Source organism: Ovis aries, chromosome 2, assembly GCF_016772045.2.
Source record: "Ovis aries strain OAR_USU_Benz2616 breed Rambouillet chromosome 2, ARS-UI_Ramb_v3.0, whole genome shotgun sequence".
In the NCBI taxonomy this organism is placed as follows: domain Eukaryota; kingdom Metazoa; phylum Chordata; class Mammalia; order Artiodactyla; family Bovidae; genus Ovis; species Ovis aries.
In genome coordinates, this window is record NC_056055.1 from 157,884,716 (window position 1) to 157,910,491 (window position 25,776).

Here is a 25,776-nt window from a genome sequence, read left to right on the forward strand (position 1 = left end):
CATCATGGTCAAGGGAGGCTGGACTGGAAATTTGGTTAGGTCATTGGATGTATCAAGAGATTAGTTCAAAGTTGCTTCAATTTTGGCCTTGGGTTTCATGAGACTCCCCCTACTAGTTAAGAATTGTTTTAGCAGCAGGAAAAAGAATATTTGAAATTATGGAGGCTACTCACATACTTTGCCTTCAAAATAGTTAGGAGGGAGTTGGCTGCTGGCATATATTCAATGATGTCAGACCCACAATTGAATTTTAAGATGCTAATTTTTCCCCCCAAAATTCTCACACCCATTTTCAACCCCAGATAATTACAGATATTCTTTCCATCTCTATAATATTGTCTTTTCCTGAAATATCTTTTGAATCAGGATTCTTTCACTTAGCATGTTTTTGAGGTTCATCCATATTTCTACATGTGTCCAAAATATATTTCTTTCTATTAGTAGTATTCCTTTGTATGGCTATATCACATTTTGGTTGTCCAACTGGGCATACAGAGTTTTTTCCCCAAAAAATATGGTGATTGTAAATTATGCATATATTGACAATTAGAGTTATACTTTTCTTTGAAGTATTATTGTTCCCTGTGCTATATTCTCGATGACTTTGAAGTAGTGTATATATTCAGTCTAAAAAGAAACAGTGGTGATCCTGGGTTTCTGAAAGCAGTCCCTTCTTTGACAACAGCTGAACATTACCACTGCTGTAAGGTGAATCTGTCATCCAGGAAGTTAGACCGCATGAAGCAGGATCAGAGGTGCTAAGTGAGGGTTGTCTTCCACACCCGAGTTTTTGTTCTTGTTGTTTTGTACTGCTGTTTGTTTATTTTGGGTAGAAACTCTTTTATCTAATCAAGAGAGATCATTCAGAAAGAGCTCTTCTGGGTTGGTGGTTTTCAGAAGTCTGAAGTTGAAAGAGGGGATGCTTCTATAGACACAAGAGAGGGATCATAATATGCATGAAGGAAGAGAACTAGGGAAAGAATACAGGAATGAGGGTGGCTAGATGTTGATAGCTCCCAATTGAGACACCTTTCCACTGTTTCCTCTCCTGCGTCTCTTCAGCACTTTGGTGATAATTTATGTATTAACCACATTAAGGCTTGCAAAGTGAAAGTCCTCCCTTCTTTGTTCATAATGCAGAGCTGTTGCCCTAGTTCCTCAACTGGAAAACTTCAGTTGCTGATGGCGGGACAGGGAGAATGGCACCCCTGAGAGCTTCTAAGTGTCATGTAACACTACTCCACTTGTCCTTGCCTCTTTTCTGTTAATCCTTTAGAAAGCTCTGTGAGGTTTCAGGATTCTACTGAGCTGACAGTGCCTTCTTTCATATCATAAGCAAGAAATTAAGAGAGTGAAGTCAGTTCCTGAAAGTTGTATTGGTCTGTACTGTCCCCAAACAATTGAAAATTAAAATGATCTCTTTAAATGCTGGGCTTTTGTATTGTATTGTATTGTATCCCCCTGCGCCCACCCAAGCCAACAAAAAATCTAGTATTTTTACATTTTAAAAATCAGGAAAAATTCTTGTCTCTACAAAATGAATTTGTAAGATTTTGATACAAATTTGCCTTTGGTGAAAGTAATATTCTTTTTCTCTTTTTAATTCATCAAACAGAAAAAATATCGCCAACATCCAGATACTCTCAAATTTACTTCAATTGAAGATGCTCCAATTATAGTACAATCTAAGATTAACCAAGCCCAGAGGAGTGATGTAAGTGCTAATTCTCTCTGTATTTAAATGTTAACTAATACAAATATATATGTATTCCAAATGTAATGATCACTGTACTTATCACACAATCTAAAGAGACTCGAGTATGTGAGCAACAGTATAATCCTTCAGCTTTGCATTAATAAAATCACACCCTATTTATATCTTTAGAAGATTATGTATTTTGTGCTGACAATGTTTTTTTAGCCCAATTATACTTTGCTTTCCAAGGACAAGGTAAGAGGGACTTCTTTGATAACCAGAAACACAAACTTGTATCTGGGAAAGATTAGGAAAGTGAATGTAGATACTACATCATATGAAGGAGTTACTATTTTAAGTCAAATTAACACAAAAATCATGCTTAGTAAAAACTACCCCTAAGTTCTGTTAGTCACTCACCGCTCACAAAGTATAATATAGGTAGTTTGTGAATCCTACCCTATTATCTTTTCCTATGCTCAAAAAAGTGTCTGGAGGTTAACTTTGTCATTGGGTCACCTCCCTGGGCTCCTAGGTGGGTGCCCCACCTCAATCTGGAGGTTCTTAGCTCATACCAAGGGACTTTTGCCAAGGCTAAACTGGCACTAAGATCAGACCCTGTGCAATGGCATAGGAGACCTTAAATGCCTACAGATATTTTCAGGTGAATATGGAGATGGCTCTGAGTGTGTGTTTCATAAAAAACTCCTCTATGCAGTGTGATCTGCTCAGAAATTTTCCTGTGCCATTAAACACTTTCCTGTACTTTATTCATTTGTTTATGCTTTCTATTCCCTTTCAGGTTGCCTACAAAGCCAAAGGAGAGGAAGTTATTCACAAGTACAGTCTGCCAGCGGACCTGCCCCAGTTCATTCAGGCTAAAGTCAATGCCTACAATATCAGTGAGGTGTGCACGTGGGTTCAGTTGCTCATGGAGGGTTAAGCCTTTTCTGCATGTGGTCTGAATTATCTTCAAATAACATTTTTCTTGCAGAATATGTACAAAGCAGACTTGAAAGATTTGAGCAAGAAGGGATACGACCTGAGAATTGATGCGATTCCCATCAAAGCTGCCAAAGCAGCCAGGCAGGCGGCAAGTGACGTAAGTCCAGCTGGTGGTCTCCTGTATGTATCCAGAAAATGTGGGCTGGTGGGCTTGTTACCCAAGTCACCATGTCTGCTGTCCCTGACTTGGAGCAAGCCAGGCTGAAATAATTCGGGAAGGAAAGTTCTCTAAACAGATGGGAATTTTCATGGGGGTAGGGATTTGTATAACCTTGACTGATCTGTTCTAATCAAGCCCCCTAATTTTAAATTCTCTTCTATAATTCTACACAAATTCATGTCATTCCTCTGATAGATATAAAGAAGTTACTTGCTATTTGCATCATCGTAACTCCTAATGGTAAACTTTTATCTCAAAACTTGCTTAATTTCTATGAATTCTCTCTTCTTTGCTTCTACAGACTGATGAACGGACTTCCAGTGTTGGAGCCCCTAATAGTCAGTCATTAGGTTTCGTTAGTTAAGACTTATTTTTCTTTTCCTATCTTACTTCAATTCAGACAGGAATTGAAGTCACTTCCTCTGTGAGATTTAAATAAAATGGCCTCAAGGCCTTTCCTGCTGTCCTGCAGGAAGTGGGATGCCCTCCCCACCATTGCTTCTTTGCCTGAGGCTTTACCTTTTCTGACCACCTCAGGCTCCTGATTTGCACAGGATGCTTTTGCTCTGGCTCAGCTGGGCTTTCCTTCCCTGGACTTATTCTTTCTCCTCTGCACAATCCAGAGACGGAACACAGCTGCTGCTTCTTGGTATCTTTCCAAATCCCAAGTACAACTTGACTGGTTGCTTGATATGAAGTTAACACTGCCCCAGTGTAAATGCCCTGAGACTGAATAATGGAAGTCCGTGTCCTAAAAGCAGTGCTCCAGGGTTTCTCACTGATCTCCTTTCTCTGTGGTGTTCCCTTCCAGCCACCCCATCCCAGCACTCACACAAACCTTCCCTTCTGCCTCTGCTGCTCAGCTTCCTGGGCTTCTTCCCAGGTCTCCTCAAGGACACTCAATTCTCTCCATTTTATTATTCAGAGCCAATTAGTGTTGCACACTACTTGTTCTGGGTCTCCTTTTGAATATCCAAAGACTCATTAAAATTGTACTATTACTAGTAAAATTCTTTTTCTACTACTGCTCCTAAAATAGCCAGGTATTTGGTTTTAGAAGCATAGTATAATTGGTGGAGATTGTGAAATATTTGGGCTTCCCTCATGGTTCAGACGGTATAAGCCACCAAAGGAGTCCAGATATTTAAATTTTCATTTGTCTCTATCACTGTCGAAGTGGAAAAGAACTTGTTTTACTTTCTCAGTGATATGAATTATAGCAACATCCCCACCCCACCCTCTCTTGGGTGGCAGAAGCAACTACAGGCAAACAAACAGACTCTAACATTTTAATTCTACCAGGCAACATTGCAAATATCAAATTGTTTGGTTATGAAAACAAATCATGGTCTCAATGTTCAGTAAAATCTTCCTAACTTAAAAAATATACCCACCTTTTTTTCCCAATAGGTCCAATACAAAAAAGATTATGAAAAAGCCAAAGGGAAAATGGTTGGCTTCCAAAGTCTCCAAGATGATCCTAAACTGGTTCATTATATGAACGTGGCCAAAATACAGTCGGACCGGGAATATAAAAAAGACTATGAGAAGACGAAGACCAGACACAACACGCCCCATGATATGGTCAACATTGTGGCAGCTAAGAAAGCTCAAGATGTTGCCAGCAATGTCAACTATAAGCATTCACTCCATCACTACACCTACCTGCCTGATGCCATGGACCTGGAGTTGTCCAAAAACATGATGCACATACAGAGCGATGTAAGTGATGTTTACTCCACAAGACAGTCTCCGTCTAAGGTGGGGGCCCTGTGAGAGAACCCACTGCCTGGGGCACTCACTCCTGTCTTCCCCTTTCACTGTAGAATGTCTATAAGGAAGACTACAACAACTGGATGAAAGGCATAGGCTGGATACCCATTGGCAGTCTGGAGGTAGAAAAAGTTAAAAAAGCAGGTGATGCCCTGAATGAAAAGAAGTACAGGCAGCATCCAGATACCCTCAAATTTACCAGCATCGTGGACTCCCCAGTTATGGTCCAGGCAAAACAGAACACACAGCAAGTCAGTGATGTGAGTACAACAAAACGGAGCATGCAAGAGGATGGAGGGAGGCTTTAAAAAATTCAGCTTGCCACTTTTATCCTCTAGACAAATTCGAAAATTTTATTCTGTTCCTTTTAGAATTATTATTTTATTTAAAAATAATAATTATAATTATTTTTACTTTGGATACTAACATTTTCTATTTTTCTTTTTTCTTGTCTTTTTAAAACATCTTCCATTTTTAACGGCCTCGAAATTCTGTGTTATTGAATAAATTTGGCATAGTGTAAAACATTCTATTCTTAAATCCTCACATCTTATTGTGGCAAATTCATCATAGTCCATTCTGTATAAAGACTTCTGTATTTGCTTTTCCTATATAAAATATTAATACAGTGAAATAATACACGAGTAGTTGATTTTGCACCTCAGAATTCATCATACACAATTATTAGACTTTACTTATGTCTTGGCGGAGATTAGTAAATTGTTTGCCTGCCTGTCCATGAACAATGTATATGCTCTGGCTAAAGATAGATCTAAAGGAAATTTTGGTGTATGGAAGAGAAATAAAGGGACATCAAAAGCACTCATTAATTCAATGAATGAATGTTTTTGAATACTTTCCACTGTATTATGTGCTGATAATATAAAGATGGATGAGAATGAGTAGGATGTAGGATAAAACAAATACAGGAAAGGAGTATAAGACAGAAGCATGGATAAAAACAGCATCAGCATATAGAGAGACAAATGTTACAGGAGAGGCAGGTGCTAAGTAGGTACAAGGGGAGAGAGCAACTCCTTGCCAGAGCATCTCTGGCAAATAAGAAATGCCACTTTCCTGACAAAATGAAAAATATGACTGTCAAGAACTAGTGAGTGGAAGGACAGTGAAGGATGAAGAATCCAGGATTATAACCAATTATTGAAGGTCTTGCATGCTAATTCATAGTCTGGACTTCAGTGGGTAGGTAGCAAGAAGTTCTGAAGATGTTTAATCCATGGAGCTCTATAATGAGATCTGTGTTTTAAAAGTAATTGGCAAAAAATGCCGAGGTTGTATTGGAGAAGGGAAGGATTGGAGGCAAGGAGATGAATTAGAAAGCTGCTACAGAAATTCAACAGAAGCCTTATTTGGGCTTAACTCAGGCAATAGCTGTGGGAAAGGAAATGTTTAGAAGGTGAAATTAATGAGATTCTCAGAATGAGTAGAGATGGGTTCTAAAGTCAGTGAGGAAGAAGTGAAGATAGCTCTTAGATTCCTGTAAGGAATTATTTTGTATTTGGGTGGGGATTCTTTTAGATATTAGTCTTTTCAGATTTTATTTCTGATACATGTACACTGATTTCCATATGGTATTCCATGCTAAAGAAGTGGAGGTATATACAATAAATGATAATCGAGAGATGAAGAATCTGCTTGAGATTCTGATTCTTTTTAGTTTTAGAAATTAAGCAACTCTAAAAAAATTATCAAGAGGAGGACACAGTATGATTCCTACGCCACACATTTTGATGTCTTTCAGACATCTTTAAAATGACAAAATAGGGCAAATTTGAAGTGGTAAACCTTTGACGTAAGCTAGATTTACATGTAAGCACCTTTACATTATGAGAAAATTATTATGTGCCTTACTGATATGATTTATAATAGAAAGTTTTTTAGCAGAATTGACTCATTCTAGCTAACTTTTTCTAAGAATAAAAAACAAACGAACAAAACACAAGACTGTGAGAACTACTAACTCTACTAACAAAAAAAATGACTTTTTTTTGGCTTTAGTGAATTGTTTTATTCATGTTAGGATTTCACATTTGAACTCATTTTTTATTCATTTCTGTCAAGTAAAGATTTAAATTTTCTTAGGATTTTTCTCTCTCCAATACAGAGGCTGTTGTGTTTTCCTTAAGATATCAAGATCTTGAGTTTCTTAAAATAGGAAGATGCCTTTGATCAGTTTAAACAATAGAAATAGTGCAAGATTATGCCAAGAAAATCTCCTTTAAGCATGTGATTAATATATTTTCCTTTTTGTACCATCCATAATGCATTTTATTTTTGTGACTATGTGTTGCAGATCTTATACAAAGCTAAAGGAGAAGATGTGAAGCATAAATATACGATGAGTCCTGACCTTCCTCAGTTTCTTCAGGCCAAGTGCAATGCTTACAATTTAAGTGATGTAAGTATGTTTTTGATGGAGTGTCAAACCAGACCTGGTAATAAAATAACAGAATTTTAGAGTATGACAAGGCCTTGACAATTGAGGTCAACTTTCTCTATAACCCTGTTAGATAATACCTTATAGTGATTGTTCTGAACTTCTTGAGTCGGCCTTTGCAAGCGTGGTGGTGGTGGTGGTGGTGGTTTAGTTGCTAAGTAGTGTCCAACTCTTGTGACCCCATGGACTGTAGCCCACCAGGCTCCTCTGTCCATGGGATTTTCCAGGCCAGAAAACTGGAGTGGGGTGCCATTTCTCTCTTCAGGGAATCTTCCCCACTCAGGGATTGAACCAGTGTCTCCTGAACTGTGGGCAGATTCTTTACTACAGAGACAGTGTGTGCTAGGACAGCTCTTAGGGGATAGCCTTTTTCTTTGTTTAGACCTCAACCCCTATTCCTCTCATTTTCCTAGTTTTGCACATGGAGGAATGTTTTAATCCTCCAGAAAAATAAGGATAAATGATATATATATATTTTTTACCAATAACCCTAAAAATTTTAAAGCTAACTACAGGTCTTCCTTGGATCTTTCTTTCATAAGATGGAACAATTTCATTTTCTCCAGTTGGTCCTTACATACTGTGGTTTCTAGAACCTTGATTACTCTCCTCTGGATCCACTCCAGTTTCTCAGTATCCCTCTTCAATATGTGCCTAAACCAGACTTGGGTGAATAATTAGTACAGAGTCTAATAATTTTATACTGTATAAAGTAGGACATTTTGCTAAAGTGACTTTTTTTTAAATTGAAATATAGTTGATTTATCGTTATCATGACTTCCCAAAACAGTGTGTGCTATAGGAGATTCTTCCAGCTTTTCTCTGGGAAAGAACAAAACAATCCCAGCTGTTGAGGAATCACTGTTGCTAGTTACTCCACAGCATGCCAACATCTTTTTCCTTTTCCATCCTAGGTGTGTTATAAACGGGACTGGCATGATTTAATAGCCAAGGGCACCAATGTGCTGGGTGATGCTATACCCATCACTGCAGCCAAGGCATCGAGAAACATTGCCAGTGACGTGAGTCGAAACTCTGGGTGAAATCTTGGTGGACTGTATTTTTTTTGAGTAATCAAATGGGTGCTTGTTAAAGTGATACCACGTTGAAAACAATATGTTGAATTAATGACATTGAAATTCTCCACAAATACTTCTTTGAAAACCTGTCAGTTTTTCAATAATTTGTGATTCTTTTCAGTTGACCCCACTTGGTATAGCTGTCATAAATCTGAAAGCAGCTTTCTCCTCTGATTCATAGCCCAAATTACCTTCCCTGACACATTTCCCTCACAGCTCACATTTATTTTCAAGGAGAACACCCTGACTGACACTAACACATTAAATTCAGATGACTGCCTGCATTATAATTGTATTAAGAAGGTTGAGAAGGTGTTAGATAAAATGGATAGATTTTATAAACCAAATGTGAAAAGCCCACTTTTCTAGAATATAATTTTGATTTATTTCATATGTAGTAGAATTGATACCCATTTCATCTGTAATAGAAAAAAAATATACACTTGACTTCTTCCCATCATTGAAAAACAAAATTTTCCAAAAGCATGCACACCCATAGATTTCACTGTCATGCCCTATTCCAGTGGCTACAGTTTCTTTCTTAACTTTTTATTTTGTATTGTGGTATAGCCGATTAACAGACAATGTTGTGATAGTTTCGGGTGAATAGTAAAGGGACTCAGCCACACATATACATGTATCTATTCTCTGCCAAACTTCAAAGAGCCTACAGTTTTGGTTTGAGACAAGAAAAGAAAGGAGCCACATATACAGACCATGTAAAAGATAGGGTATAAGAATTCTACAGCCTTCCATGTGGGGCTGGGACTGAAAATGTGTTCCTCAAAGGTTTGCCCATCACTATGAAATCTAGTTTAAGGAGAAAGTGAAAGTCTAAAATATGACATTATCATTTCTCTTTTTAGCCCTTACATAGAACTTTTTCTAATATGTCTAGAAATCACTGGATAGTCCTTTTGCCTGCTAAACTCTTATTTATAAATCAGTGCTTAAATGGCAGGAACAGAGCATCTTCAGAGTTTGGGTAGATTTGAATTCCCATACATAAAATTTGAGGGTTTGATCTATTACCTGGAGTATAACTTAATCTATACCCCATTGCCAATTTTAGCTGCAAGAAACCTCGGACAGCAGAGCTTTTGCAGTTAGGTTTTTACTGACGGGGAAGGGGCTCAGGGGTTCCTCCCTTATTCTTCAGTTACTCAATTCATCTGCACTGCCTCAGCAGTGAGCTTGGAGAGTAGCTGCTGAGAAATGGGGTTGGGGGAAAGCCCAGCTACTTACCTGCCTGTGCAGCACCCAAGTTGATGCCGCTTAAAAAGAAGAGGGTTTTTTTAAAAAACCGTATGAAGTTAACCTGAGACAACATAGTAATATTTTCTATCCTCCACCCTAAAGAGATATGAGTATAAACATCTTTCATGTAGAGTTCTTTAGAGTTTCTTCTGCACCTGTTGTATACATATCACTGGGCCAATCAGAAAACAAAAGTATTTCTAGTATTCTGTGATGTGAACCAACATGATGGATTAGGAAAATTCACATCCTTGGAAAACCAGGGGAGATTGGTCTTACATTTTGGAATGTGTCATGTTTATATTAAGTATGAAAACTCAGCGGGCTTTATATGAAGTTTACCATGGAAATCATCTGTAGAATTCATAACAAAGAAAAGAAACTGGTCCTGAATTCATCATGACACTCGTGTATAACCTAGCACTGCTGGAAATAAATGCTTTCACTCTAGACTCTCTCAGGTTGGAGGGTGTTGGGTGGTCTTTCAGAAAGTGATCGTATTCTTTATGTGTGAATATACTTGCTGCACCCCATGTCCCCAGTGCTTAGGACTTTGCTAATCAAATTCTTCCTCTGCAGTATAAATACAAGGAAGCTTATGAGAAGGCAAAGGGAAAGCAAGTGGGTTTTAGAAGCCTCCAGGATGATCCCAAGCTGGTTCACTACATGAATGTGGCAAAGTTACAGTCTGATCGTGAATACAAGAAGAACTATGAAAACACCAAGACCAGCTACCATACCCCTGGGGACATGGTTAGCATTACTGCTGCGAAGATGGCCCAGGATGTTGCCACCAACGTCAACTACAAGCAGCCGATACATCATTACACATACCTGCCTGATGCTCTGAGTCTTGAGCATATCAGGAATGTGAATCAGATTCAGAGTGATGTGAGTATGTGTAATATAGCAGACCTAGAGATGTTCGTAATAAATGGGTGATCATCTCTTCCTATTTTGGTTACACTTTGCAATACAATAAGATATTTGAAAAATGCACTTTGAAATACACAATCATCATTGAAACAGTAAGAAAGGCATGGTAGGCAAGCTGTGTTTTACTAGCTTTCTGTGCTCTCATCACAATCATTGACATCTTTATTAACTTATGGATCAAATATAGCGCCATATTCTACTAAGTGGTTCTCAACAAGAGGGAATGGTTGCTCCTGGTGGGCCTGCTTTGGGTGATATGTATAATGCAAAATATGAGCATTCTCTATTCTTTCTGAATTCAAGAAAGGTGTTTTTTTTGTTTGTTTGAACTCAAGGTCACAGTCTCATGTATGTGTCTCTATATAGCGAGTCATCTGTAGTGAACCAGGAAGGTTTTGTGATTGCAGCGTGACTCATGGAGAGCTATATGAGGAAGGTGTTCAATATTCAGGGCATTTCCTGCTGCAGGAGCCAGGTTTTTGTAAAAATTGTCCTTGGTAAAAGGAAGAAATGGTGTTCATTTATTGTTGCGCAATGAGAATGTCTCTCTCTCACTGAGATAGAGGGGCCTAGGTGGACAGTGTGGGTGAAATGCAAAAGTAGTGGAGTTTTCAGTGAAATCAAAGGGAAAGCCCAATTTATTGTCAAAAGAGGCACATTTTTAAAGCAGTACCTGTGGAAATATGTGTCCTGGATTCCCTCTTGGAATGTATAATGCACTCTAATGACAGAACTGCTTTTTCTTATGATCAGATTCTGAGTAAGAAGCTCTGTGGCAGACAGCCAAGAGAGCCACTGTAGAAACAAACAGGCTGACAGGCGGCTCTTCCTTCCCCCTGGGTAGAATTGCAGGTTTCCAGAACATCCCTTGAGTGTGCTCTAGGATATCTTCTCATCGGAGGTTACTCTCTTACAGAAAGTATATAAAGATGAGTACAACCACTTCTTCAAGGGCATTGGATGGATACCAATTGGTTCTCTGGAGGTTGAGAAGGTCAAAAAAGCAGGTGATGCATTAAACGAGAAGAAGTACAGACAGCACCCAGATACCATCAAGTTCACAAGTGTGCCTGATTCCATGGGCATGGTTTTGGCTCAGCACAACACAAAGCAGCTAAGTGATGTAAGTGGTTTCCCCTCACATGGTTTTGTCTGTGAATAACCCCATGACCAGCTACTCCACCATCCTTCTTAACTCAATCCGTGAGCGTGCATCTGTGTTAATAAATCAGCTGCTTTCAGAGTTAAATTCAAAGGGTTTTATCTTGGAAGCAACTTGGGACTTGAAGAAGAACAGGGAGGAGAGAAGGAAGATATTCCAAGTTTGCTTTGTTTTCCAAATGTGGAGAGTCTGTGTTGTTCATAAGCAGCCCCCTACATTATCGATGTGAAAAGAAATTAGCACCTGTGACCTTGTCTGAATTGCAAACCCAAGATATTTGTTGCTCTGAGTTGCAAGAGTTCTACCTAGGTAAATGAGAAGAAGGCTAATTAATATCTTAATCTTTTTCCAAAAAAAATAAAAAGAAAACCATAGCCTGATATTCTGAGAGAGGCCTCTAGGGAGGGGTGAAGTAGTTTACTTTCAGAGTCATCTGGAGTCTCCTTTCTAAGCTCAGGTCTATCTGGACCCTACCTCATTTGATAAGTTCAGAGTCATGTTACGATACCTCCACCAGAAAAAGAGCGATAAGTAGAAAACAAAGGAGGGAAGAAATTATGTGTGTTTGGTCCTAGATATTTGAAGATAGGAAATGCATTCTTTGGCTCGGATTTGAGGGTTAACTGTGGATTTTGTTTCTCAGACCAGTCCCACATTACCACAGCTGTTCCAAGATTAATTCAGTTTTAGTGGCACTAAATGGTGTAGATTCTTGCAACTTCTCTTGTACTGACAAAGTGTCACTTTCCACTGTGTTTTTCCTGTTAGCTAGGAAAACCCTACACTCAGTTTATGAAGAACTCCCTGTCCCAATAAATGCCATCCACATCTCCTTAGTTTCTCAAGCTTGAAACCTGGCAGTCACCACTGACACCTCGCTGTGTGAACCAGGGCAGCCAGTGCATCTGCTGAGTTACTCCCCACTCTCTCAGCCATCCTGTTGGAGCACTTCCGTCTTTTAGCTGCCACCAACCCTAGTTCTGGCCTCCATCTGTCTCATGTGGGCAACTACAGTAATCCATTATCTGGACTCCCTGTCTGAGGTCGCACATGACAACCAAAAAGACTGTCTTAAAACATGGATCATGTCCTTCTCATACTTAAAGCCTATTAGTAACTTCTCCTCGAACTCAAAATCTAAACTTGTTAACTTGGTTGAAATGAAAAGGCCCCCAGCTCTGTGGCCCTGCCCTCCTCCTGTCTAATCCTTCTGGGACCCCCTCAGAGCCCTCTGTGACCTTCAGTCTCTCAAGCTGGCCGTGCCTTTCCAGACCCAGGACTCTGAATGCTCCTCTTCTGCCCAGACCCTTCCCCTTTCTTCACGTTTGAGCATCAATGGTACCTTTCTATTGAGCCTTTGATGTCCCCTTTTGTTTCTTTCCTAAAGTTATTTTATTTATACCACAAAAAGTTTATGTGTTTATTCTCTGTTTCCTCTACAGGACTATAAACTCCAAGGTCAGCTTTTATTTATTAAATAAACTTGAACACTTTAAACACAGGACCTACCACACTGCCGATTGTCCCACACCATTGTACAATAAATATTGGTGGAATGAGTGAATGGATATGTCCATAAACACTCCCTGTGCATGATAGAGTAGCTAATTGCCCTGTAAATGGAAAAGCACAAATGGTAGCCTTCCTTTTTAAAGGGACGTGTGCTAGGTGAAACTTACATTATGTTAGCTAATTCAGCTTGCATGCTGCCTCCTTTGTTTTTAGTTGAACTACAAGGTGGAGGGAGAGAAAGTGAAGCACAAGTACACTCTGGACCCCGATGTGCCTCAGTTTATTCAAGCCAAGGTCAATGCCTTCAACATGAGTGATGTGAGTATTTGGCTGGGTGCCTGTCTTAGTATTGCATCAGGGGCCTCCCCTTTCCAGCTCTGTGTAACTCCAGCACTGAGAATTTTAGAGGGAGCCAACTGAGTGTGGGCCCTTTGAGTCTTTGTTAGAGAAGATTATTGAGAGGACAAGACTATCGGGTGACCCTGGAGCTGGACCCGGGAAATTGGGGGCTCCTTATCCCACTCCTGTCCTTGGAATGTACATTCTGCCCACTGTTCCCACAGTGGGAGCCATTTTCGAGGACGCGGCCTTGGGAGACCAATGTGTTGTTGAGACCACTCGGGACTGAACCTAGTTGAGGCCTAAATAAACTAGTATGGCCCTGGTGGGCAGTTGCAAAGATCTGTCTCGTGACTGCCCCCCAAAACTCACTAATTTAAATTCTCTTGTTTATGCCAAGCTGGAGAGTTTAGCCTGTTTAAGTTTCTCCTTGCCCTCCTTGTATGGGGACCAATTTGCAAATCAATAGTCTCCAGACTGGATTCTTATCATAGAATACGGGGCTAGAGGTAGCATTCATTTCACTTAATGCGGACTTTTTCCAACTGTGGACTATGATTCATTAGCTGTTAAATCAATCTAGCAGTCTGTGTTCCATTCTTTTAAAAGTGAAAGAAATTGGGACAAACAGATTGGAAAATCAGGAGTGTATAATTTGTAGTAACTGTAAGTATGGCTATCTCTGACTTTTGGCTATTTGTTAAACTTCTAAAAATGCTCACCAAAATTTTCTTTAGAAAGTCTTTCTTTGTATGTGACTAGCATCTCTCTTGGATACTTAATTAGTGGTGATGTTTACATGTACTATTATGAATTATTTCATTTTGCTTTTAAATCAAATTGGTAAATTCTAATTTAAAGACATAGTCAAACCTGGATAAAATTGTTCATTTCTTAAAAGATGACTTAGTCATTCTTCCTAATATTTTAGACTCTCTTTTATCGCCAAATAAACAATCTTTAAGTACTCATTTTTATGCTTTTGGTTTATATAAAACTTTTTTCCTACTTTTATAAGTAATATTTAAACATTAAGGTTAATTAAAGCAGGGTAATACTATGTCTGAATTTTTAATTTTACTATCCACATCTTTGTGTAAGTTTAAAATGCTTCATACAAAAAATACAAGAGAATAAAAGCATTACATGCTTATTATAGAAAAATTGAAAAGTATAGAAAATTATGAAAAAATTAATATTGTTATCCCACATTCAAAGCATTACCTTTCCACTGGTTTTTTTTATACACACGTATACATTTTTTACAGCAATTGAGATCATACTGTGTGTATAGTTTACTGATATATTTTTTAAAAAGAATCTAATAGATCCCTAAAAGATCTAATGATCTAATAGGTCATCTTTTAGGGCTCTAACTCTGAATTTTTTAATAGAAAGGGATATATTATGAAGATTTTGGCATCCTGTTTAATTTTTCTTTTAATTATGTCAAATATTAAAATAATCTTTCTTTTTTTTCCCAAGTCTCATTATAAAGCAGATTGGAAGAAAACCCTTGCTAAGGGTTATGATTTGAGACCAGATGCTATTCCTATTGTTGCTGCAAAAAGTTCAAGGAATATTGCTAGCGATGTAAGTCTAATTTGAAAGTAGCAAGCTTTCTTTGTATTTTACAAATCTTTACATGGTGTATGAGGTTATATGAGCTATATTAGAAAGCAAGTAAAGGTTGTAATATAAAAATATTTCCTAATATCTTATGTACCAATTTTTTTATCTTGCTTCACTTAAAAATATTTAAAAGCTCAATTCAGTTACCAAGGATAGGACTTTTTTAAACTCTGAAATACTGGAAATTCTCATTATTATTATTAATGTGAAAACTGCTTTTTATTTGGCTTTTGTTAAGAAAAAAACCTTGGTATATGGAAATATCACTAAAGCAAAAAAGTCTCCCAGTATTTTATTTTATTTATTTGTGTTTTTTGGCCACATGGCATGTGGGATCTTCATTCCCTGACCAGGGATTGAACTGGCAGCCCCTGCATTGGGAAGGTGGTGTCTTAACCGCTGAACCAGGAAAGTCCCCTCTCCCAGTATTTTAAAAGAATATAATATTTTATAATTTCCATAAAGAAAAAACTCTGGTGACTTATGGAAAACCAGGAAGAATTATAGATTAAATGACAGTATTTTAGTTTTTTGTCATAAATTTTATGCTTACTTATTTACTTACTTTACTTTTTACAAATTGAGTTTTATTTTCTATATGAATTGATACAATACCTTGATATAATAGAAACATTCATTTGGAGTCTAGTATGCTAGTTTTTATAATGTCTTTGCTGAAATTTACTCAGGATTCTGCAAATACTTAATAAGGTAATCCAAATTAATCAAGGAAACATAGTAAAAACTATGTACACCAAATCCTTAATAAACTTTTTAGGAACCTTTGAGCATATTTAGAGAATCTACTTGTGACTGATCTAAACTGTAACTTATTCCATTTTTAAATATCCCCAGAGCAGATCCCAAGACCATCCATTGGAAATATTTTGGTAGTTATTTATTTAAAAATACTAAAACCTTAGATGTTATGTAGATTCAGACAGTTTGTCTAATGCTTAATCTGTGATATAAATTCAATTGAACACTTTCCTACAGTCAACCCTGTCAAACTTCCATCTGCCCTTCTTTTTCATATAGTTCAAATATAAGGAGGGCTACGAGAAAGCCAAAGGCAAACAAATTGGATTTCGCAGTCTTCAGGATGATCCTAAACTGGTTCACTTCATGAATGTAGCCAAAATGCAGTCAGATCGCGAGTATAAAAAGGGCTATGAAGCCAGCAAGACCAAGTATCACACACCTTTGGATATGCTTAGCGTGACAGCAGCCAAGAAATCTCAGGAGGTTGCCACCAACACGAATTATAAACAGCCCTTCCACCACTACACCCTGCTTCCCGATGCCTTGAATGTGGAGCACTCCAGGAATGCAATGCAGATTCAGAGTGATGTACGTAGCATTCATCAGACGGTCAGCACAGAATGAGTTGGCCATGTCTACTGGTGGCCCACTCCATCCTCAACCTGGTTGGACTCACTGTAATTAGGGACCCTCTCCAGAATTGGGGGGTTTAGGATTTTACTCATTTGAACTGAATGTATATAGTTTTCTTTGGTTATTATATACATATTTTTAAACTTTGGATGTCAGACCCAGTATATGATGTATTCTGTGAAAGACTAAGAGGTGCAAGTGGATGCTATATAATACTCCTTCCAATGTAAAACTTTGTTAACTTTCCTCCAAGAAATTTAAATTTTTAAAGGGATTGGGTCAGGATTGTCTGTTCAAAACCACCATGAATACATTCACTTTTATAATTAATTTCCTTCTCTGAAGAATGGTAGGGAATAAAATACGGGTTATTCTCCCCATCCCCCTATCCTTTTTTTTTTTTTTTTAACGGGCAAATAATCTGTCTAAAGAAACCTAAGCCTTGGCTGTTTCTGCAATGAAATTTCCTTTTTCCTTGTAAAGAATTTATACAAATCTGACTTCACCAGCTGGATGAAAGGGATTGGCTGGATGCCATTAGAGTCGCTGGAGGTAGAGAAGGCAAAGAAAGCAGGAGAGATTCTCAGTGAGAAGAAGTACCGCCAGCACCCCGAGAAGCTGAAGTTCACATATGCCATGGACACAATGGAGCAAGCCCTAAACAAAAGTAACAAACTGATTATGGACAAGGTGAGAACTCACCTGCCGGTCTCAGCCTCAGAGCTCCCGCAGTGCTCAGGCCATTGAACCGGGCATCACCACTTTGACCTTCATCAGAGTTTTCATCTTTCTGATGATCATGGCCAAGGTGGTGGCAGGGTATCTAGATTTGTTGTATCTAGAGAGCTCCAACTTATACTGACCCCAGGCTGGCTGTCAACACCACGCTGAATGTGTGATGGAACCACAAGACCCCATGTAGTGTGTGGTTAGGGCAGGAAGGCATTTGTTTCAGTAGAAAGAGGGCTCCCATGTTTGATGGTTTTTTAAACTCATGTGCTTAGTCTCATCAGCCCATCTTCTTGCTGTTTGCTTCATTCTCCAATATCAAATTGACCCTCTCCTGCCCTGGAACTGTGGGTGTCTGCCTCACATTGTGATAGCACACTGCCGATGAGTCCTGCTATATAGTCATGTGCGGCCTTTCTTGTTGCAGAGGCGCTACACTGAGAAATGGAACAAAGACAAGACCACTATTCATGTCATGCCTGATACTCCAGACATTTTACTCTCCAGAGTAAACCAGATCACCATGAGTGATGTAAGTAGGTGAACAACAGCAACAAAAATGAAGGGCGGGGAGGCTGACGGCAACTAGTTTTTGTGGAATATCTGTCTCCCACACGCCAACCACTTTAAAATCAGGATCCCCGTTCTAAGCTGACTAACAAGATGCTGGCATTTTTCTACTTCATCATTTAGAAACTGTACAAAGCTGGCTGGGAAGAAGAAAAGAAGAAAGGATACGATCTGAGGCCTGATGCCATCCCAATTAAGGCTGCAAGAGCCTCCAGAGACATTGCCAGTGATGTAAGTGCTTCCTCTGGGCTTTATTTAGTATAAAGGGAAAAAGCAAATGAGCCGAGCTTGTGGGTATGTAGGAGCTGCAGTCAGCTCTTTTTAGTGTTGGTGGGACCCCTATCCTTTGTAACACACAAGACACGCCCCTTCACCCAGCCCAAGGACTCTCTTATCATGTGTTCATTATTTAACGTAAAAGGTAACAGGGTCTTGTTAAAATAATTAAATTGTGCTATGTGCCAGTTTGCTTCAGTTGTGTCCAACTCTTTGAGACCCCGTGGACTGTGGCCCTTCAGGCTTCTCTGTTCATGGGATTCTCCAGGCAAGAATACTGGAGTGGGTTGCCATGCCCTCTTCCAGGGGATCTTCCCAGCCCAGGAATCAAACTCGTGTCTCTTACATCTCTTGCATTGGCAGGCAGGTTCTTTACCACTGGTGCCACTTGGGAAGCCCTAAAATAATTAAATTGTTAGTGGGCAATTCTAAGCAAACATCAGGATACAAGCTATACATTTTACACAGAAGATTTATTACCAGGCTCTTTCCTGAATGTAGAGAAACGGTGCCTGCAGCCTTTTCCATTGGTTACACAGCTGAGTGGGAAAAGCCTCTTTCTAAGTCTCCTTGAAGCAACTTATTTGCACCTCTCTTTGATTAACTTTGAGATGATTCTTTCCCTCATGGACTCAATTCTGGCAAGAAATTTGAAGTAAAGTAGTTTGCTCGCTGTCCCATCCCCAGCAAATCTTCCTTTTCTAAATTTAGAGTAGCCCTAAACCCATGCCTAAGCTAATGGCATCCAGTGAATTATATTTCATTCTCTTTCTTTCACTATCTCATGTCCATGTTCCTTTTCCATCCACAGTACAAGTACAAGCAAGCCTATGAACAAGCCAAAGGGAAACAAATTGGCTTCCGGAGCCTCGAGGACGACCCCAAGTTGGTGCACTTCATGCAGGTGGCCAAGATGCAGTCGGACCGGGAGTACAAGAAGGCATATGAGAAGTCCAAGACATCCTTCCACACCCCGGTGGACATGCTCAGTGTGGTGGCCGCCAAGAAGTCTCAGGAGGTGGCCACCAATGCCAACTACAGGAACGTGATCCATAACTACAACATGCTTCCTGACGCCATGAGCTTGGAATTGGCCAAAAACATGATGCAGATTCAAAGTGATGTACGTGACAGCCATGTTTGCAGAGCATTTACTTTGAGATAATAAGCAAATCATGAAAGCCTCTAAGTAATGACATTTTGAAAATCCAAAAAGATATTCATATGTAATTTCCCAATAAGATGTTTCATGTTTTACCTTAGACTGAATTTTTTTTTAACACAAAGGAATGAATCTGATCTGTTATTATTGTGAGCATTGCTGGATGTTAGATTCAGGAATAGCAAATGAAATCTGGTTTCAGAAAGGATTTGTTGAAAGAAATACAACTAGCTGAGAAAGTTGGCAGTTTTTATGGCTTCCATACCTTTTATGGTTCCTGATTAAGGAAGAAGAGGTGAGGCAAAAAGTCAGATAACTTGAGAGCTACTGCCCCTCATTCCCAAACAGCTTTCATTTCTGACTTTGTAATTGCCTATCTTACTTACTGATGAAATAGGAGGTGATGGCTGAAACAGCTATTAGGATAAATGTGAGGAAGGTACAAATGGTGGAAAACCAAGAATTCAGCTATAGAGGCCCTTTGGTGGCTAGAAGAAGTGAATTTATATTATGAACCAAAGGCAGGCCACACCAAGCCTATATTTCTCTTTAGAAATGTAGAAGCTGAGCTATAGTTGGAGGGGTACATAAGTATCTGAGTGAAAGCAACTCTGGTACAGTTATAGAGGGAAACGTCAGAACTGAGGAGGGAAGCAGTGAAATTTGCACAAGGTACTGGTGAGGTTTTCTGGCATACCTGAAGCAGTTTAACTGTGGTGGCTGCTCAACGGCTTATAGCTAAAGATAGAAATGGGGTCCCCTGAGTCGTCTATTAGCCAAGGGGACTTGGAGGTTTTTGTAAGAGAGGCAGTCCAACATGGTCACCTCACTTGAGATAGTAGTCACATGGTAGATTGATCTATTTGGTATTTCTTAGTATTTTTTTTCTTCATGAAGGTATTGAGAGAAACAAATCACAAAGATACTACTGCTTGTTTTAAATTTCTAATCCAAAGAAATGTGAAAAAGAAATTTAGGGATATAGATAATTGAAGTGGAATATACTATTGGTTGAAAACTGAAGGGGAACTTATGGAATATTAAATACCTGCTTATGATTCTAGGAAGCTGTGATTTCTTCTCATCCTCAAACTTTTCCTCTTTTGCAGAATCAGTACAAAGCTGACTATGCTGATTTCATGAAAGGCATTGGATGGCTCCCTCTAGGCTCCCTGGAGGCTGAGAAAAACAAGAAAGCCATGGAGATTATCAGTGAAAAGAAGTACCGCCAGCATCCTGACACTTTGAAGTATTCCACCTTGATGGACTCAATGAACATGGTTTTGGCCAAGAATAATGCAAAAATTATGAATGAAGTAAGTCTTTCAATAATGTAGTGTTTAACAGGAATCAGAAATAAGCCAGGAATATCTTACATTTAATCTACAGGTTTTGATAATAGTTTTATGGCTTCATAGTTAATGTTTCCTCTAAAAAAGGGTCTTAAAGAAAAAGATAGAAATTAGTCCTAATAAAATGCCCTCTTCAAATGTTCAATGAACCACCCTACCCAGTAGATGTAAGTATAGACTTTTCTAATGGAAATCTTGAAAATGAGTCCCACTTGTTTAAGGTGAAGTTGAGTAGAAGTTCATAATGCTGAATCAGTAGATTGTAGGGCTTATAACAGCTATGTGTTGCAGCCCACTCCTGCTTCCTTGCTTTTTGCTGGAATAAAAGAAAACTCCTAGATTACATGGCTGTAGCAGCATTTCTGAGCCAGAAACTTCTCTGGCCAATCTTGAGAGCAATTGCTCTCCACCACTAGTTCTTGGATCAGTCATGATTCCAGTCTTCAGGAAAGTCTCACTGTAGTTTCACATTATTAGTGATTAGTTGATTTCATGACCAACAATCAAACAAGCACATCACCCTGTTTTGTTTTTACCCTCTTTCCTTGGACACCTGTTTTCAGGTTGCAGATAACAGAATAATTATAGCAGCATTGGTTATATTATGCAGATCACAACTAGAAATGCCATTGATTAACCAAAAATGGGAAAAATAATTTGGATCTAACATGATACAGTTGCATAAAATGATGTAGAAAGAGCTGTATTATGCTAAGTCTCTGAGTAGATCCTCTGGAATCTTCTGAGAGAGAAATTTGTCAAGAAGATCAGCCTCTTTGAAAGGGACTTGTCAACACAAGGCACAAATCTCAGTGTCCCTTTAAGATATAGAATTTAAACTATCACAAACATACATTTATTTTTTTAAACACTTTTTCATTTTTCCAATGTTGATGGTTATCATTTTAGACTACTGATGCCAAGATGAGAATCATAGAAATAGCAAATGCTAGCACTAAGAAGTATCTTAGTGATCATCAGGTTGAATCCCTTTGTTGCAGGGTTGAGAAAAGTGTGGTCCAGAGAGGCAAGGCACCTCCCTTAGAGACACACAGCAGGTGAATCACCTGGTCTAGACTAGAGCCAGGACTCTGAGGAATAAGTATTGCTCTTTCCACTAGAAATGCACTGTCTAATACCATAGTCACTAGCCACATGTGATGACAAATCTAAGTCAAATAATAATAATTCAGTTCTTCATTTACATTAGTTACATTTCAAGTGGTTGATAGTCCTGTGTGGCCAGGAGCTGTCACGTTGGTTGACACAGAACATTTTCATCACTGCATAGTTCTGATTAGTTGTGCTGGTCTTGAGCAGAGATCAGAAAATTACTGCTTAAGTAAAGTTTCATTGTAACACAGCCACAGCTCTTCATTTGTATATTGTCTGTGGCCACTTTTGCACTGCAATAGCAGAATTGAGTAGTTAATGGCAGAGATTCTGTGACTCGCAAAACCTAACATTATTTACTCTCTGACTCTTGACATTTATCCACCCCTGATCTAGAGGAAAACTCTAGAAGATTTGTTTTTATTTTTTAAATCAAACCTGGCTAAAACAAAGAGATAGCATTTTTCACCTACAAGATTTCCAAAAATTAAAAACTTGTGTGATATACAGTATTGGAAAGAAAGTTAATGTAAACTAGTTTTGCTGGTGTTAATTAAAATTCATCCATCCAATACCCTTCAGAAGGCCTTACCTAAGTGCAAAGATATAATATATACATATACCTATTAGTATTTTTTGCAGATTAGGGTCTCCAAAAGGAGATGCCAAGGTGGAATTTGGAGTACAGGGCATTTTTCGGGGATCAGTACCCATGGGAGGCAGACATAGCAAGAGGGGTCCAACTGGGATGGTGGCCTTACAAAGCCTAGGTCAGTGCCACAGGGGGCTCTTGAGGGGACATAGCCTGTCAGGAGTGTCCTGCGCTGGGTAAAATGGCCAGGACTTTGTACCTCGACTCTGAAGATCCCTGAATGTGGCCACCAGGGAGATGTGCTCTTGAGTGAGGCAGCAAAACCCTAAAGCAGGTGACAATTTGGAGGCTGTCTGCAAACAGTTGGGGCACCAAGTCCTTCTTTGAATGGGTAGCTGCCTGGTGCATCTCCAGATCACCACAAAGATTATGGCATCATTGCTTACTATAGAAGAAAATGAAAACAACAAATTAAATGTCTATCAATGGAGAACTGGTTAAATCAATTAGGTGATACCTCTTCATGGAATACCACGTAGCTCTTTAAATGAATGAAGTTAATTATTTTGAGAAGGCTAAAAGATGTCTATACTATAATACTACGTAAAAAAGTAAGATGTAGAATAATATATATGACTTCATTTATTTTTCAAAAGGACTAAATGTGGACTTTAATATGCCTAGAAAATTCTAAGATGGAAATGCTATATCCAGGCTGTAAAATAGGAAGACAGGACATTTTACGTTCCATTTTACATCCTCTCCACTATCTTGTTTGAGCACATTTTTCTTTTAAACTTTTAAAAAATAAGAGTGAGCTAACAAAAATACATAAAATATTGATATTTGTGTAAACTAATATGTATGTATGGGACTTCCCTGATAGCTCAGTTGGTAAAGAATCTGCCTGGTATGCAGGAGACCCTGGTTTAATTCCTGGGTCAGGAAGATCCTCTGGAGAAGGAATAGGCTACCCACTCCAGTATTCTTGGGCTTCCCTTGTGGCTCAGCTGGTAAAGAATCTCATGCAATGTGAGTCCCTTGGTTGGTTTGGTCCCTGGGTTGGGAAGATCCCCTGGAGAAGGGAAAGGCTACCCATTCCAGTATTCTGGCCTAGAGAATTCCATGGACCATATAGTCTATGGGGTCACAAAGAGTCGGACACAACTGAGCGACTTTCACTTTCAATATGTAGGCACTAAATGACTTTAAAATTTTTAAATATTCTATTGATTTCTTTTTCTTTCTTTCTTTCTTTTTTTTTTTAACTTTCCAGCATCTCTACAAACAAGCATGGGAGGCCGACAAGACCAAAGTTCATATCATGCCTGATATCCCCCAGATTATTTTGGCAAAGGCAAATGCAATTAATATGAGTGATGTAAGTAAGACTCGCCCCTGTTGTCTGTCATCTTTCTTTCCTACCCATATTAATATTTCAATTTTGAGAGTGAATGTTTTGAAAATGAGTGGGAATCCACAAATGAGCATCTTTCTCTTTCTCGTCTTGCTTTGATAAGAATAGGAATAGGCCTATTGATGGGCCTTGGGTCCAGCAGTTAAGGATTTGAAGGGAGTTGGATTTTGTTCTAGGGGTAGTTACTTTTTATCAAACTAGGAGAATTAAAGAGAATGGCTTTAGAGCCCAGGATAAGAGATAAAGAATGAATCCCAGGACTTTCCTAGAGTGTCCTTCTACCAAGCTTTTGGAATGTTTCTAAGGAAGGAGTATTGGGAAAAGTTAAATGGAGAGTGAAGAACATTTTGAAGAATTTAGGTCAAGCCCCATAAGGAATGTGCAACATGTACTGTTAGAAACTGCATTGGGGTTTTATTTCACTTCCTTTCTCATCCTAACCAGTTGCTAGGAAACCCTCAAATCCTAACAGGTGTTTTTTCTTTTGTTTGTTTGAATTACATAGGGATTTGGGATAGTTGACTTCTTTTTGGATTGTAGAATCCATACAATTGTATACATAAAAATGTCCATTGCAAAACAGTGAAAGTATTTTGATGTAAGAACACAGCTATTTTGTTTTCTTCTCTTGACTCTTATTTGACAAAATGCATCAATAAGAATATACTGGGTTTTCACATTTCTAACTTCAGTGCCAGTTTAGTCTTTGAAAAAAAATTAGATTTTCCTGTTTAGAAGAAAACTGTTTCCTTTGCTTCCCTTTCCAGAAACTCTACAAACTTTCTTTGGAAGAGGCTAAAAAGAAAGGCTATGATCTCAGAACTGATGCAATTCCTATCAAAGCTGCCAAGGCCTCGAGAGATATTGCAAGTGATGTAAGTCTAAAGGAAAGCAGTCACCTGACTGGGGGTTTCTAGCCTACCAAAATAATAAGGGCTGAGTTCTAAAAACACTGAATGAGTGAAACATGAGAGGAAAAAAAAAAGCATGCCTGCTAACAGTAGCCCCATTATGTTCTATGAACATGTCTTAATCTTGCTCTCGTGTTTTCTTGGATAATTTCAAAAAAGTGGAATGCCAGTCACATTATGACCACCTAGATGTCAGCTCCCTGACTCATGAGATCTGGGTGAATTAACTTTGGTCTTCCTCACCGAGACTGTGGCCTGTAGAAATCCAAAGCCATTCACTAAGTCTTTAATGAAGACTCGTGTTGTCCTTGCCTACTGCCTCTTAGACTGTCTTCCTAACAGGATGTCTCAGAAAGGGCTGTTCCGGGGGGGGCTGATCTTTTGTTCTCATGATAGCTGATTATTAAATAATTAGGAATTTTGCAAACCCATTGTTAAACTATTGACAGCTTGATACAGCTGAGATAGAAGTGTTTATACTAGAGAAATTGGCAAACATTGTAAGTTGGGGCTCCCTCCCCCAACCCCAGAGAGCTGGTGTGCCTCCCTACCATTGCCATAACATGTCATCTCAATGAAATTCACTTCTTTCATTTGTTTGTTTCAGTAAGAAATCCACTCACAGTGAACATTAATGATTTGGGGGAAGTGGGAGGAGTGCATTCAGAGCACTCTTTCCTTAGCCACCCCCAGGCATACTTTCTCTTTCCTCCCTCTTCTCTGCTCTTCATCTCTTCTTCCTCTCCATCCCTACCTTACTCCTGCATCATCCCCAGAACTCCTCCCTCTATCGTGCTGGAGTCATTTGGCTCTCCCAGATCGTAACCCCTAACTTGCACACTGAACCCACAAGAGATGGGCTGAATATGAAGCTTTCCATGTATCAGGATCTCCCCACTATAGAGGGAAGTTGGTGATAAATAGCAAAATTTCTTCCCCATTACACCAGTATGGAGAATCTGAAAAAGAACTCCACAAATATAAAGCTACCCTGAAAGTATAGTGTGTGTCTCATAACTAAGCCTATTATCAGTGTAAGACCGGCTGGATGATTTCTTGGGGCAACATTAAACTGCTTGGAGCAGTCTGCTTTTTTTCTTTTCTTGTTTGCTGTACTCTTATTACCTACTACAGGTCCCTTTTAACAACAGCATAAGAGCGGAAATCAGTGTGGTGTATCATCACAAGATCAAGGTTCTAATCCTTAGGGACCTTAGCAAGTCACTCATCCCTCTGGATCTCAGTTTACT

General features: G+C 38.9%; 1 protein-coding gene across 49 annotated transcripts in view; it reads left to right on the forward strand.

Annotated features, from left to right (window-relative positions):
• NEB (nebulin) overlaps positions 1 to 25,776 on the forward strand; it is a 202,814-nt gene that overhangs the window by 41,677 nt on the left and 135,361 nt on the right. For all 49 annotated transcript variants that reach the window (XM_060409928.1, XM_012137496.4, XM_042243869.1 and 46 more), the window contains exons 30-48: positions 1,616 to 1,714; positions 2,499 to 2,603; positions 2,691 to 2,798; positions 4,272 to 4,583; positions 4,688 to 4,894; positions 6,949 to 7,053; positions 8,007 to 8,114; positions 10,008 to 10,319; positions 11,281 to 11,487; positions 13,252 to 13,356; positions 14,863 to 14,970; positions 16,048 to 16,359; positions 16,888 to 17,094; positions 17,561 to 17,665; positions 17,827 to 17,934; positions 18,791 to 19,102; positions 20,251 to 20,457; positions 23,475 to 23,579; positions 24,383 to 24,490. In XM_060409928.1, the coding sequence (XP_060265911.1) occupies positions 1,616 to 1,714; positions 2,499 to 2,603; positions 2,691 to 2,798; positions 4,272 to 4,583; positions 4,688 to 4,894; positions 6,949 to 7,053; positions 8,007 to 8,114; positions 10,008 to 10,319; positions 11,281 to 11,487; positions 13,252 to 13,356; positions 14,863 to 14,970; positions 16,048 to 16,359; positions 16,888 to 17,094; positions 17,561 to 17,665; positions 17,827 to 17,934; positions 18,791 to 19,102; positions 20,251 to 20,457; positions 23,475 to 23,579; positions 24,383 to 24,490 (3,240 nt within the window). The remainder of the gene's footprint in view (positions 1 to 1,615; positions 1,715 to 2,498; positions 2,604 to 2,690; positions 2,799 to 4,271; positions 4,584 to 4,687; positions 4,895 to 6,948; positions 7,054 to 8,006; positions 8,115 to 10,007; positions 10,320 to 11,280; positions 11,488 to 13,251; positions 13,357 to 14,862; positions 14,971 to 16,047; positions 16,360 to 16,887; positions 17,095 to 17,560; positions 17,666 to 17,826; positions 17,935 to 18,790; positions 19,103 to 20,250; positions 20,458 to 23,474; positions 23,580 to 24,382; positions 24,491 to 25,776) is intronic.